This window comes from Rhamphochromis sp. 'chilingali' (genome assembly GCF_963969265.1).
Source record: "Rhamphochromis sp. 'chilingali' genome assembly, chromosome: 7".
In the NCBI taxonomy this organism is placed as follows: Eukaryota; Metazoa; Chordata; class Actinopteri; order Cichliformes; family Cichlidae; genus Rhamphochromis; species Rhamphochromis sp. 'chilingali'.
Genome location: NC_137934.1, coordinates 13,136,346 through 13,151,208, shown reverse-complemented (window position 1 = coordinate 13,151,208; position 14,863 = coordinate 13,136,346). Strand labels below are relative to the sequence as shown.

Below are 14,863 nucleotides of genomic sequence, written 5' to 3'. Positions count from 1 at the left end.
GCACTTTATGCTCAGATGTTTGTAAGCTAAAAATAAACTATTGTGTATGTTCAAATATACTGTTGTGATTGAAGAAGTTAAATAAAAATGTCAGTCATCAATTCATGCATCACCTCATGTCATCATAACAGAGGTCTGTCTTCCATGAAAGAACAGTTTAAAATTAATGTAATATAGTATTGGCCATACTATATGATGTATTGCTTGTCTTTGTTTAATAATACAGAAGACAAAGACCTTAAAAAATAATCGCATATCGCATCGCAATCGCAATATTGGGGCAAAAAAATCGCAATTAGATTATTTTCCATAATCGTTCAGCCCTAATCAATAGCCAGTCTCTGTTTGCAGTCTATAGCTTAAGCCCCACTGCACTGTACAAAGTGGCGTCCAACCCACCCCTCCCCCCTCACTTGAGTTTTTAACATTTAGTAGGGGGTATTTGAAAAATTGTCAGACTTTGCTAAGAACTTAATCTAAGTGGAATAAAATGTAAATGCAGCTCCTGTATACTCAAAAAAAGAAAGGGGGGGGAATAAGCTCGCAAGCTGTTTTCATGGGGAAGTGGATTCAGGCACTAATGCCATCCAAAAGATTTAATGCAGCCCAAATAAACATCATCTCCAAGCATGCCTACTTAAAATGCAGCCCTTACTTTGAAGAAAAAAAATATCTAATGGCAGATCTGATGTGGCAGGGAAACAATGCCATATTTTTGCAAACATCTCTCTCTCCCCTTTAATTCGGATTTCAAATAAATCTGTTTAGCGTTCGGTCTAAAGAGGGAAAAGAGCAGTGACGTGTTCTGCAAAGCTGTGATGTCCAGTGTGTTTTTGCTCTCTTATCTTAGGGCTGAATTTGGCTCCCTGTAACAACTGAAACACAGATGCGTGACAGCATGTTTGTCTATGTGAAAGTGCTTGTGTAGGAGTGATTGTAGGAGTGAACCTGTGGCAGTCTAACTATGCCACCTCCACATAAAAACTGATCAAAGCATATGTTATCTCAGAAAACAGGCAAAAAGACCCAGTGGCAGTTTATTGAAGTCAGAAGACACACAAAAACTTAAGTTTGTAAGATCTTCTGCAGTGGGACCAGCCTAAGTGAACGTCAGCGGAAGGTGAAAAAAAATCAATGTAATTTTTAACATTTTGATGTTTAAGAAATAACATCTTTAATAAAATGATCAGTGTTCTGCTCTACCAGGTGTAACAATTGAGTTTAACATCCAGGCATCCATGAAAACGGAATTTATGACATTTAACGGAGTTAGAAGTTAGCAGGGAGTTAGCTCGCTAGCTTCTATCTAAATACAATATAGCATGTCCTGACTGCGGGGTTTTGGAAACAAATTAAAACGTACAGCTCTGTTATCACTTCCAACATAAATGAAGACAGAAAACTAAACAGCAGTGACGTTTGTAGGGTTACTGAAGTTGGGCTTGCTGGTATATAATGATGTGCTACGTGACCGCTAGCGACACAGGTATGTTAGCATAATATAAACAAGCTAACTTTTTTCCCACTCGATAAAAGTTAACGTGAGTTTTCTCGGTGGTCAGAAACAAATGTAATCGCATGGCAGGATGCTGTAAAAGGACCAAACTTCAGCCAGGAGAACAACTGAGATAATCCATCCACAATACGAGGTTAGTCATTCATATACTGCTGCATGGGCTGGGCTGTAGTTACATCCTAAGGTTTTAAAAACTGAGCTTAAATAAATGATTAGCGGTAATAAAAGCCGAGGGAGGTCAACAGTGATCACTGACTGTTTTAGGAGCTTTTTGAGATCAAATAGAAGAAAATACATAACATTAAACATGTTAACAACACAAAAGCCATATTAAACGCAGACTATTTAGACCCGGAAGTAGGATTCGTCGCGTCATCACTGAACAACCAGATTGTCAGCACTGCAGATACCTTGAACAGTGATTCTTTTTTCAGGGACTTCTAAAGCACTTCAGATCAAAGATGTTTTCGAGAGCAGGTGAATCGAGGGCAATGTGGCCCGAAGCTGTACGTGACCTCGACAGCCCGGCTGATATGAGAGTTCCTGCCCGACGGGGGAGCCAATAATTAGCGAGGGAGTTATATTTCTCTTTCCCCCTCGCCACTAACTCCAGCTAATTAAACATGACCGGACACATCAAAGGCGTATATGTGCAGACAGGCTTGTGTTTGTCCATCAATTATAGTTTTGTTGTTATCGCAACAAAAACAACTTCAAACCAAGTTTGTGCTCGAAGAGTGTAAACATCAGAGCCTGGTGAGCCCAGGAAAGGGAAAAAAAACTGAAAAATCACAGAGTGGTAATGTGCAAAGGGGATTTGAGAAGAAAAAAAAAAGAGGATGTGGTTCAGCCCATGGGAAGAATATACAGAGTGAGAAGAGGAAAATGATTAAAGTAAAGATTAAAACAGAAATGGGAGGCACAGAAAGGTTAGGGTTTTTGTTGGGGAGAGGAGAAATAGAGGAGGCTCAGGGTAGAGGAGATTTGGCAACTATTCACCATCCTACTCTGTTGGCAGCAGAGGCACAAACTGTTTGCTCACAGCAGTACATGCATCTATTAGTATTGTTCCAGGAGATAATAACTGTGTGTGTGATTGTGTGTGTTCTATGTGTTCCTGGATGTCAATTCTCAGCCAAAAGTGGCTAACAAGTTGTGATGAGGTGACAAATTAACAATATGGAGTGGCAGTATAACATGTATGTGGAAATAAGCGTTTGTCTGTGGGTGTGTCAGGCTAATAAATGAAGGAGTCTCTGTAGATGTGCCTGCTTTTCTCAATTGTTCCTCTGAGCTACTTAGCATGTGTAGTGCCATCGTCACACTTTGGGTAAAAGCTGTTTACTGTTAGCTTTTCTCTACTAATGACCGCCTGCATGCGGGGTTACTTACACCCTTGGTAAACTGCATGACTCTGTGTGGACATCAGTCATACTCTGTGCTGCCGCCCACCACCATCACCATAACCACCACCGCCGCAGGTAAATTCAAAACCTGTGGGGAACTCGGCATTGAAATTTGGGCACGACAACACCACTAAAGGATCGCACATCAGATTGTTAGCAAACGCTAAACGCTCACTGCATTTGACATTTTGTCTAATTGAGATCAAACTGTATGCTATGTTTGTAACTATAAACTACCCCTATAGTCCATGTTATCACAGCCGTAGTCATGTCAAAGCAAGCATGCAATCTGCCCGTTCCAAACAGGCATTATTTGAGGGGCCACTGTAATAGTGGTGCTAAATGTCAGCAGTGTAGAAACACCAGAGGCCACTGCGCTAACAAGACCACAGCTCCCTAACAACTACAGCCTTCATTAGTCTCAGATGCAGAACTACCAAAGGCTAACAAAACATTACATAGTAGGAGAATGCTAAACCTATTTCAATCTAGTTTTTTTTTTTCGTTTGTTTGTTTTTCTGGAGTATGAACAGGGAACCCAGCTGTTGATAATGTGCAATGAAAGAAAACTTTTGGGAAAACACACTGAGAACTGAAAATCAGTAGAACAGAAGATAACCTGGGAGAGGCGGGACTTCATCAGGGAATAAGAGGAATATAAGCACTCCATGTCTTCCTAATTCAATTTCTGACTCCCAACCTCTGTCTAACTGTACATCTGGTATACATCCGGCCACCACTAAGATTAATAAAATGACTTAATGAATGTCAGAAAAAGATAAATTACCATAGGCTTTGGAAGCAGTACAAGCATCAGCAAATACTCTCTCTTTAAGGGAAATTCTGCTGGAAAAGGGAGCATTTTAAGAAACTGCAGCGCTATCGCCAGCCTTTCTGGGAACTTACTCCGCATACACCCCTGCACATTCAGAGAGAGAGAGATTCAGCCAGAAAAGGGGTTTAAAGAAACTACATTTCTATAGTTGGCCTCAATCGAAGTATGCTTATACACACAGCCTCCTGCCTGTCGCCCACTTCTACCATTAGCTTTATCTGGCTGAATTTAAAGCTGAGAGCCCAATCTCCGTTCGGATTTTGAATAGATTTTGCAAGGCTTGTTCTTCCCTTTATGCCCCCGACTGTCCTCTGGGAAACATAGAAAAAGAGGGAAAGGGAGGGGGAGGGAAGAGCTGCTGATCGCTGACACAGCCACTGAGATAGCCTCTCTGTTGTTGGTAAGAGATATAAAGAAATGGAATGAGAGGAGAGGTAGATGTAAGGCGATGCTGAGATGGGGATAAAGGTGCAGGTGTGCCGACATTATGCTGGGGTAAGCTGGTGAAGGATTACTTCTTCAAGTCTCTCCTCTTTATGGCCTTTATTTGCCGTTTACTTATTCAGATCATTTGGAGCTACCTTCCTTCTCATGCCAGGGTACACAGACACACGCACAGATAAATGGTAGCTTTGTGAAGGCAGAGGAAAAGGCCAGAGGGAAAAGAAAAGAGGAAACGGTTGGTCGAGATACGTATGACCTCAATGAAGCAGGAGACAGGTGTTTAGAAACTTTTTAAAGGAAGCAAACAACATACAACTGGCATGAACCGCTGACACAAAAATACTAATGGCGTGTGGAAGGTTACAAGCGGATTGTATGTGTGTGTGAATGTCAGTAAGTGCTCAGCTCTTCCAGTTTCGAAGTCTCACAAGGACTGAATGTCTCTTTTTATAATGGCTGCTGATTTCTGCGCCTGTACGTCCTTGTGGTTAAACCTAAAGCCAGGATGATGTCGATGTGTAGCAACTGCTGTGTTGTCAAGGGAACCATTAGCACAGAGACCAGAGTCGCACGCACACAAAAACTGCATTGATCTTGGTGATTTATGGGCATTTTCTACGCAAATGATTCCTTGTCAAAACCCCTACACATGGCATGGATTGCAAAACGCTGCAAGAGTTGATACATGCACTACTAGTCTATATATTTGATGTATGTATGGCGGAGAAACAAAGATAAATACGCATCCGTCTCTCAACCTGTTAATATGTTATGAATCAACAGAATAGGATCAATCTGACCATCAATAAACCATAGGCACCCGAAGCCATTTCCTCAGGCAGGCTCATCTGTGATTCATCTGACACACGGTGAAGGACACGGAGTATAAACCATTTTTAGAACTGTACACTATCAAGAGCAAACTGCAGCACAGAAAACTGCAAGACGACCCAAACAAATTATAGTATTATTCCAGGTGCAAATGTCAATAAGACATTTATTTCAGGAGTGCTTCAGAAGGAAATGGCTTCAGAATTCTCCCAACTGTGAGCATAATATATTTGCTGATAAGAAATGTGACACTATTAATTTTGCCTCCGATGCCAACTGCGTGTCATTTTTGCTACAGTGTCAACCAATGTTCGCGTTTAGGTAAGCGCCTAGCAACCCAGCAGCTCAGAAGGCAATGCAGCATGAGGATTTGGGCGTTTGTGTGTGTTCAAAGTGAGCGAATGAAACTAGCAGCATTAAAACAAAACCCTATTAACCTTCTTAAAATGACCCAGAGATGCCACGCCTATCACTTCACCTTAAACATGATCCTGAGATGATATTTGTAAGTTTCGCACTTTTGTCTATTGCTTTGATTACCAGCATCCAAGAAAGATCAAAAGGTATTCATATATTTCATCAGCTCTGTTCTGAGTTTTAAACAGCAAGCCCTATTTTTGAATTTCAATCAGTCAGTCTGCTCTTATTATCATTTTCTTTATTTGCCATATCTGAATATCCCTGACAGCGCTGCATAGACAGGTGGGATATAATAACAAATTCAAACAAGCTGGAAGGCAAACAATAAGAAGCCAAACAATAAGACGAGTAGTGACGTGTTTATTGACACAGCCGCTGGCTATCTGGCTGGCTGCCTCGGGTATTCACAGCCAGACCAAAATCCAATATGTAGTTTGGCTATTTTCCTTTTAAGTGAGATGGACCAGTACAAGTAGAGAAAGGGCAAATAAAGACACGACAAAGACAACCGAAGCCTCCCCCCCCCCCCCCTTCCTTTTCCTGCTGCTTCTATTCCTTATGAAACACATCCAGTCTTCTGTCCTTAGGTTCAGTAATAATTCAAGGAATGTGTCTATGAATGTGAGCACTCACACTGATACTCCATGTCCTATACCTTCATTTTGCCCAACTCTATGTTTAAAAATCCAGAAGCAGCAAAATGTAGTGTGGGAATAAAAAGAAGTGGAGTGTAGAGAAAGACAATAAGAGAGTGCATTATACCATTGCCCTCACTGACGTGGAAGAGCACTGCAGTGCCCTTCATGTAGGGGATAGGCTAAACGGATTCAGTGGGTCCCTGTGTGCACCGTGTTGCAGTCTTAGCACAGTTTGCACGTTATACTTATCAGGGTGGACGATGAAGTTGCAATTTCATCACACTGACTCGCACACACACACTAAACACAAGGTCGCCCTTGTAAACGAGTTGTGACCATAAAGCAGAGAGAAGGTTTCTACCTCTCTCTCCATCTCCATTCAAGCCCATTTATCTCCCCGTCTGCGATGGCGCGAATGCACCGTAATTCACTACTTTCAGGGAACAAAGAGGCAGAGCGGTACTTAAATTCCAAACTGCTGCAAAAGTAAAAGCTGGACTCCGCCTGTGACACCAATTAGTCCAATATAATGCAGACAAGCTTTTGTGGGCAACAAAATTTATGGTCAGAAGTTAACTAAAACCAAGAATAATAGCATTATGCTCATAATGTGGGATTCAAGCTTGAACTTTTCCTCTTTTTTTTTTTTTTGGAATTGCAAACTTGCATGGTTTGCAGAGGTCATGCAGCTAGAGCTATTGGTTTGTTTGTTTTTTCAAGTAAGAAACTTATCTGCTATCAGAACCGAAACAAAATAATCGCACTGAGATCGGATTGGTTTTAAATATCTATGTCAAATTTAAATACAACATTAACACTTTGTGCTTCCTTTCAGATTTATTTTACTGTCATCTCTTAAATGAAAACCATTAAAAACGCCACATGGGTCGTTCGCTACTCTTTGCTAATAAAACACACTCGTGTGCAACCGCTTTTGGCAACAAGCTACCATATGATAGGAGAAGCATTAAATATTTCTTGTATGGATATAGTCCAAACTGGTCATGCTGCTAGGCTAGTGCCAGAGTTATGAATGGATGGGGACAGATCCTGTCTGTGGTTATGAAGCAGCAGTAATCTGGATATGGGGCTGCCTTCTGCAATCATGGTTTGTTTAACTACAGTATGTGATGGGGAAAAAGGACCTGAGGGCCAGTTCACCGTCCCCACCGTCTGTCTCGCTGACCAGGAAACCACACCATGAATTATTCATCGTGTATACTTCTTCTCCATCTCTCACGCTCACACGCGCACACGCAGCACGAGTATGCCGAAGTATGACAAAGAAACTCGAGTCAAAAATAGATAGCAAAGGCAAGGCCAATATAAACAACAGAACAGTTGTGGGGGGGCAGTTGTGTGTGAGAGAGCACAAGAGAGGAGCAGACATGGTCAAAGGCTGTGAGATCCAGCACTTGTGTAATCGACCTCTCGCCAAAATAATTCAAGCTTGATCGGAAATCAATGTGAGAGCATGGAAGACGTGAAGAAATTCGATGGTGTCCTGCGGCGCTGTGTGGCAAAATAGGACATATAAAAAAGGGGTCAGATCCACGAAGGGGTTGTATGTGTGAGGAATGCTAAATTAAGTGGTCACAGTTGCAATGATCACAGATGTACAGGGACAAATAGAAAAGGCACACTAAGAAACACTTCAATAAACCAATTGCCACAGTGTGCCTTTATACGCGAGCAGAAGGCAAAAATCCTCTTGATATTACAAAGGCATTGGGTTTATTAGCATTTAATCAAAATGCTCACCAAGAACAGTTATTAAAGCAGAGAGATCTGCACAGGCAGGCATTAGCAAGGCATCTGTGCTGCCACGCTGGCACAGTGACTCATCAACGCTCCACAACACAACCTCCTGCAGGTCTGAAGGCAGCCTTTGCCAACCCCCACCCATGGCAGCCTGATGCACACAGTGCTCGTGTCACAAGGTGGAAAATGCGGGTGGGGGGTTTGGGGGACCTCTTTTAGGCACGAGGGGGCCACGTTTAGGACCGCATGCGACACCACGTGAAACCAAGGGAATGAACCCCTACACAGAAACTGAAGTAAGTGCTCTGTGTGTGTGTGTCTGTGTGTGTGTGAGCACTTTGGATGTTAAAGAGCTGGTTCATTTTTCAAATTTCTTTTGCTAAAATTACTGATATCTTCCTATGTTTTCAGCTATTTTTTATTGTCAAATACAGCTCAAGTACAAGATGAAAATAAGGCTTCTCTTAAACTGCAAAGTATCTAGTAATTCAAGCTCAGAAGAAAGAAGATGTGCAATCACTTGGAATAATGATGTGTAGCTTTTACTGTGTGTTATTTCAGGTTTAGTCAAACAGAAGGCAATTCATCCGAGTGAATAAAACTGTAGTATTTGAATGCTGTATCTATTGTGGATGGTTACTGAAACTATGGTAGGTACTTTGGTTTCCCAAGAAGTCGCCAGGGAGGATGGCACAGACGTTATGTGGGACGCCCTGCCTGGCACAACCCTCGCTTTTCTCCAGGCTTTGGCTCTGGCAATACACATGGTTGTGACCACTGATATTGGGTGTGTGTTTCCTTATTCACCTCAGGTTAATCTAGAGTATGATTTTTTTTTTTTTTGGCAGAGAGGTTACACACTACGATAGGGACCTTTTTTATGTCAATGTGCATGTTTTTCTCAACTTGATATATGTGAGAAAAGGCTATTAAAATGTATGCAAAACAGAGGTAAGTGTTATTGAGTAGGCAGTCAGCGGTATACACTAGATGAGAACACCCAGACTGAATGAGGTCAATAGAAGTGACAGTATACGTAGGCAGAAGAGAGCATCACATATTACTGTCCACTTAGCCTGCTCTTATCCCTGCTCAAACACGCCATCCCTGCACCCCCCTCCCGTCTTATTCTTGCCTCCTCTCCCACCTGGTGAGGCAGTTATGCAACACCAACAGTTCCAATCAGGGATCCTTTCTGTGTTGATTACTCCAAACACACTGAAAGATAAAATAAAAAGAAGAAGAAAAAAAGAACACAAGTAGATGCGTTTTAACAGAAACAAATGGTTCAATCCTCAGAGCCTAAGAGCTAGTAGCCTTAAAATACAATGCATCATCTAATGTATCAAGCAGATGATCACACGGCAGCCATCTCACTGGAATGATCACTGGGCCTGCAGCATTTTAATGAGCCACCGAGATGGTTCAAATATTATTTCACTAACTAATATCTTGTTTATTAACACTACAACACTAAATATATCCCAAGACTAGCTGAGTCATCCCAGAAAACCAACGTCAATGCAGTAAAATTCTTCCGTTCCCCTGCCTCCTGGTTAGGTTGAGCTTTTGAAGATGCCACGCAAAAACAACAAAGAAAAATCAGCGACTCGTGAATTGACTTTTTTCCCTTTTTTTTGTCAATGGAAGGTGGGAGGTGAGACAAATTAAATGGAAGACATCAGAAAAGAAAAAGGAAATGTCTGGGGAGTGCTGTTTACCGATGCATTTTTTTTTTTGCCCCTGCTCAGAATTCTATGCTGCTGTTTTGGTCCCACGCTGGGAACGGGAGCAGTGTCTGTCAGAGATTAACACTACACAGAGTATGAGGAAGGGAGAGGGATAAAGGAAGACAGAGCTGATAAACACAAAAGTCTTCTTTTTATTTTTATTTTTTAAACAAGGGGAATCAGAAAGCGCAAGAAATCTTTTTCTTTTTTTTAAAGAAAACAACTGAGAGACACAGAGGCAAATCTGTGACGATGGTGGCAGCGGTAGTTGTAGTGGTGAGGGGGTAAATAGACTAAGATGGAAGCCAAGGCCTCTCCCCTCACTGGGTGCCACATTAATTATGCATGTCTGTATCAAGAGAAATTAAAACATAGCCGTGTAGCAGTTTAAAGATAAATTGAGGAAAGGAGGGGGTAGAGGGAAATGGGCGTTAAGCAGAGAAAAAGCTGGGAGCAAATGTCAGGCAAAGATTTCAAACTGGACGCTGAAGACAAGAAAGGATTTATTTTATTTCTTGAAAGGGGACCAGAAGAGTGGTACAACAGAAAAAAAGAGACAGAGAGCACTGCGTGCTCATTCCAGCAACCAAACTCAATTTCAAGGCCACAAAGAGAAAGAAATAGCTAATTAGAGCAAAAAACGGAGGTGTCGGAGTGAGAGAACGTAGTGGCCACTGAGTCAACATATCGTTAGCTCAACAAAGCCCTAGAAAACTAAAATTGGCTGTCGAGCAGCGTAAGCAGGAAAAATATTTTATGAATGCAAATGACTGCGCCACCGAGACCCAAAATCAAATGGTATTCACGTGAGGCCACCTTAGGAGGAGCCTCAAAAGCCGCTGCAATCAGATGCTATTCAGAGATGAACCAACAGCAGAATCTCATGCTAATGAAATCAAATGATCCACATTCACGTTGGAGTGAGACACACCTTAATAACCAGTTTCATTTAGACTCGCTGCAATCTGCAGGGATGGGAAAGATGGAGAAAAAGATGGATTCAAGGGCAAGGACCAGTTCTTCGTTCTGTCTATCATCGGTTTAATTCTGTAGCTACTCACTTGCCTCAATAAAGCGACTCCATTTCCTGTCACCTCTTCATTCCAGCTTTCTCTCACATGTGTTCTCTAACAGCTAGATGTGCACTTGAGCCAATTTGTTCACCGAAATGTAACGATTTTTTTCCCCTCAAGGTATTCAAGAGACATCATGAGACTGCGTCATTAAAATACTTTTCTACTCAGTGATTCATCATCTACTAACTTTCTTTCTAATAAGTGACAGCTTTCGTATGTGTGAATGCTTAACTCTATTGTTAGCTAATTGAATGTGTCCCTCTCAAGAGTTTGACTGGGTTTGTGTTCATGTTAGCCCAAACAGGAGGTCGGTGCAGCCAGCCAAACAGCCGGCCCCCACACTGGGCTCGAGACTCATTATATGGCTCGGTCTTTCCTGCTAACTCCCACCTACCTGTGAAAAACTTGCTGACACCACCAATGACTGGCAAGGGAGAAAATGTGTGTCAGAGTGTGTGCACGAGCTTGTATGTATGGATGGATGAGGTTATGTACATGATGGCAAATCCTCAAAGTCAATTTTTCTTCCCCAACCAAAATAAGCATTTCATGTCTTAAAACAGCTTTGATAGGCAGCTGACTTTGGCATCATTTGGGCATACAAATGTCCACGGTGTCAATGAACCAGATGCGCGCACGCACACACACACACACACACGGTTGGACAGAGAGTGCAGGAAAGCACCAAAACAGCACACCTGCACTGCAGCTTGATGGTAAAAATGTTCAGATGTGGGGAGTTTAAAAAAAAAGGGGGGGGGGCCATATGGATATGTGAACGAGGTTAAAAACTCTATTTTCATTCCAGGGGGACTTTAATTTAATCTGTAAAGAAAACGTAATCTCCGAAGACCGTGTGCCTCTTGTAGATTTAATCATACATGCATCTGTAAAAACAATAAAAATTCAGATCATATACTTGCTCCTCGACTTCTGCGCTTCTGTTACCAAATTCCCCAGTTGTTTGCATCACTTTTTCAACAGTCCAGGCATTCTGAAAAATCTAGGTTTCTCAAACGCATACAAACACACACACGGGTCCACCTGTGACGGTGGCTACTGGCTCCATTTTCATTACAATTAAACATCAGAGGACAGTGGCGTTAGCCACCCTACGCAAAAAAAAAAAACCCTTTAAGACTGAGATAAGAATAGAGAGGAGTAGTTTAAAAAAAAAAGAGAGAGGAGAGACTGTGTGTGTGTGTGTGTGTGTGTGTGTGTGTGTGTGTGTGTGTGTGTGTGTGTGTGTGTGTGTGTGTGTGTGTGTGTGTGTGTGTGTGTGTCCTGGATAAGTGGTGGCAGGATTATAGCTATTTCCATCATGGCTTTGGTCCGTTCACTGCCTCCTATAAAAACCTATTAGCATGTGAATGAAGAGGCACACAGTGGATGGAGTTTTCTAAAGCCCAGGAGCACTGATCCACTATCAGGTGAGTTTTCCGTAAACTGGAATAAGCACTGGAGGATGGTGTGTGTGTGTGTGTGTGTGTGTGTGTGTGTGTGTGTGTGTGTAGGTGCTTTTGAGGGTAGTGGATTGGGATTGTGTCCACTTCTGTCAAAATTCTTGTTGAGATTTGCCAACACTTTAATGCACCTGTAATAAAGCTCATTTGGGAGTAAACAATTTAATCAGCTTATTAAAGCTAGTGGCCCTATCTATGGACAAACTGCCTTCATATTAGGTTTGACAGAAGGAAGGAAAAACTTGGATTTTTCGATAGCAGAATTCAGCTAAAAGAGCTGCTCTCCCATCTGCTGTTTAAAGCACAACACACATTCTTCTCACATCTCTGAACCAAAATGATCTTATGTTCAAAGTAAAGTAAAACTAAAGTGTGAGTGTGAAACTAAAATGCTGCAAAGTGGATACTGAAACTCAGACTGTGAATAAGAGAGTGAAACAGAGGAAGTTAAGCGCCAGAACAGCAGAATATCAAAAGTGCCCAACATGGAGCTGGGCTTTGAAACAATAAGAACTGGGGCCAAAATGTTCCACTTCATTGCTTACCTCCCTTTGCAGCACCAGCTCTTTGGTGAACAGCATGGCCTCGTCACTAAAGGGTTCAGCCACCTGCACGCCTCCGGGCGTATTCCGGGAACTGCGTGGACATTCAATACCTGGCCAAAGACAAAACAGTTGCAGGAGTTAAAGGTGAGCACAGCTGCTACTCAAAAGAACAGCAAGATGCCAAAAATTGGTTTAACATTATTTGGTTCGCAGAGCCAGAACAATAAAATAAATTTTTTTTAAAAAGGCATGACTGAGTCAAATTATCATTTGGAGGAAAAAAGAAGGAAAAACCCATCAAATTACATCCACATTTTCCAGCCGCTCCTGACAGCTTAGACCACATTAAGCACGTTCCTCGTCCCTCTTAAAAAGGTCAAAAATTGTTTGGCTGCTCAATTGTACAAATGCACGTCAGAGGAAAAACAGAGATTAACCAGCGGCACTATGATCTGCGCTAAATGGATAATTGGTTGTCAGAGGTCATACCTGAGTGCATGAAGCACTTCTGTAGAAAAACATTTACACTAATAAATTTTTGTCTTTGGATCCTATGACATGAACTTTACTATATTTCCAAAGGCTTCTTTGTTGTTGTTTTTTTTAAATAGAAGAGAGAAGGGAACGAATAAGCCTGAGAGCAGAGGTGAAGGGAAAGAGCAGGTATAAAGGTGCTTGTACTGTAGAATATCTACATCAACCAGTATGAAACTAAAAAGATATGTATGCATGCAACAGAGAATTTATGTATTTAAAGGTGCCCCAGAAACGGCCTTCAGTTCATGAGTATGCGAGGATCTTAGTCTTATAAAAAAAAAATTTAAAAATTTTTTTTTAAAAAAAGGCTCGGTTCACATACTGAATTATACATGTATAACCTGTACTGGAGAAGATATGTTTCATTGACTGAGACGCCTCCTCCTCCTTTTATTCCCTTTCATACATGATGATGTGAACGCTCATGGAATCTCTTTCAGATGAAGATTCAAATGGAAACGGTGAATATAAAAACACAACAGCTTTATTTATTTATTTTCGTATTCGTTTGCATCCAGTTTTCTCCAAATACTTCAATTAATAAGCAATTAGTGTCACTTAACCACTAAAACAAGCAGGTTGGTGCTCTATTGTTTTATGCAGAGTAGCCTAATGATAGATTCGGTTGGGAGTTCAACCCTCGAGCACTGTGCTAATAAAGCAACAGCTCTCTCCTACGGTCTTTTCTTCCCTCTTTGACTCAAGGTTTAATTTAATGAGCTTCACTCGAGTGACAGATATACTGCCTCAGGATGGACTCACAAATACATGACAGAAGAGTAAAATCAGATGCGCTAGGGAATCCTGGTGACTTAGTGCTCAGCGTTGGCCATCTCCCTCTAATACTATCCTGGGATTTGAATCTCACTCCTCGTCCTCGTAAGTATTATTTATGGTCTCCTTGTGTTCCCTTGGAGAACTTCTGAATGATGATGTATTTCTATAAGAGGCATTTGAGATTCGCAGAGGTATATGCTGCTGAGATTGTGTGCAAAACTGAAGGGGGGGAAAGTGTGTATGGAACAGAAAAGCTCATGTGTGTTAGATTAAGGGAGGAATTGCATACGGTGAATAAAGCCTTCAAATTTAAAGATTTATTATATCCATTTTTTTTATAAATGTTTTCAAATTCATATATACAAAAATGCATTATTTCAGAGACTATTTGTTTTTAAATATTCAATCAGCAGCTACTTTATTAGGTATACCTGCTTAAAAGCTAGTTAATATAAATATGTAGTTAACGTATTTCTTGATGCAGACACGGTCAAGAAAGGGGATTTAAGTGACTTTGAACGTGACATGGTTGTTGGTGCCAGATTAGCTTGTATGAGTATTTCAACGGATAGCTTTGAGCTTATACGAAAACAAAAGTAAGTGCAATAACTACTTGTTACAGCCAAGGTAGGCAGAAGACCAGCTTGTTGCAGCAGCAGCAGAAGACCACTCCTGAATAAGAACAGTCTCACCAAGATTGGAAAAATGTTGGCTTGTCTGGTAAGTCTTAATTTCTGCTGCAGTATTCAGATGGTCAGAATTAAGCATAAACAACATGAACGTATGAATCCATCTAGTGTTGTATCAGTTCCCACTGAGGGTGGTGGTGTAAAGGTCTGCATGAGTATTGTTGCTGATAATGTCCATCCCTTTAAGACCACAAC

The 14,863-nt window shown here is 41.4% G+C and overlaps 1 protein-coding gene across 1 annotated transcript in view; it reads right to left on the bottom strand.

Annotated features, from left to right (window-relative positions):
• Positions 1-14,863, bottom strand: part of snd1 (staphylococcal nuclease and tudor domain containing 1) — a 190,975-nt gene that overhangs the window by 113,790 nt on the left and 62,322 nt on the right. The window contains exon 16 of the mRNA XM_080887338.1: positions 12,666-12,775. Within this exon, the coding sequence (XP_080743464.1) occupies positions 12,666-12,775 (110 nt within the window). The remainder of the gene's footprint in view (positions 1-12,665; positions 12,776-14,863) is intronic.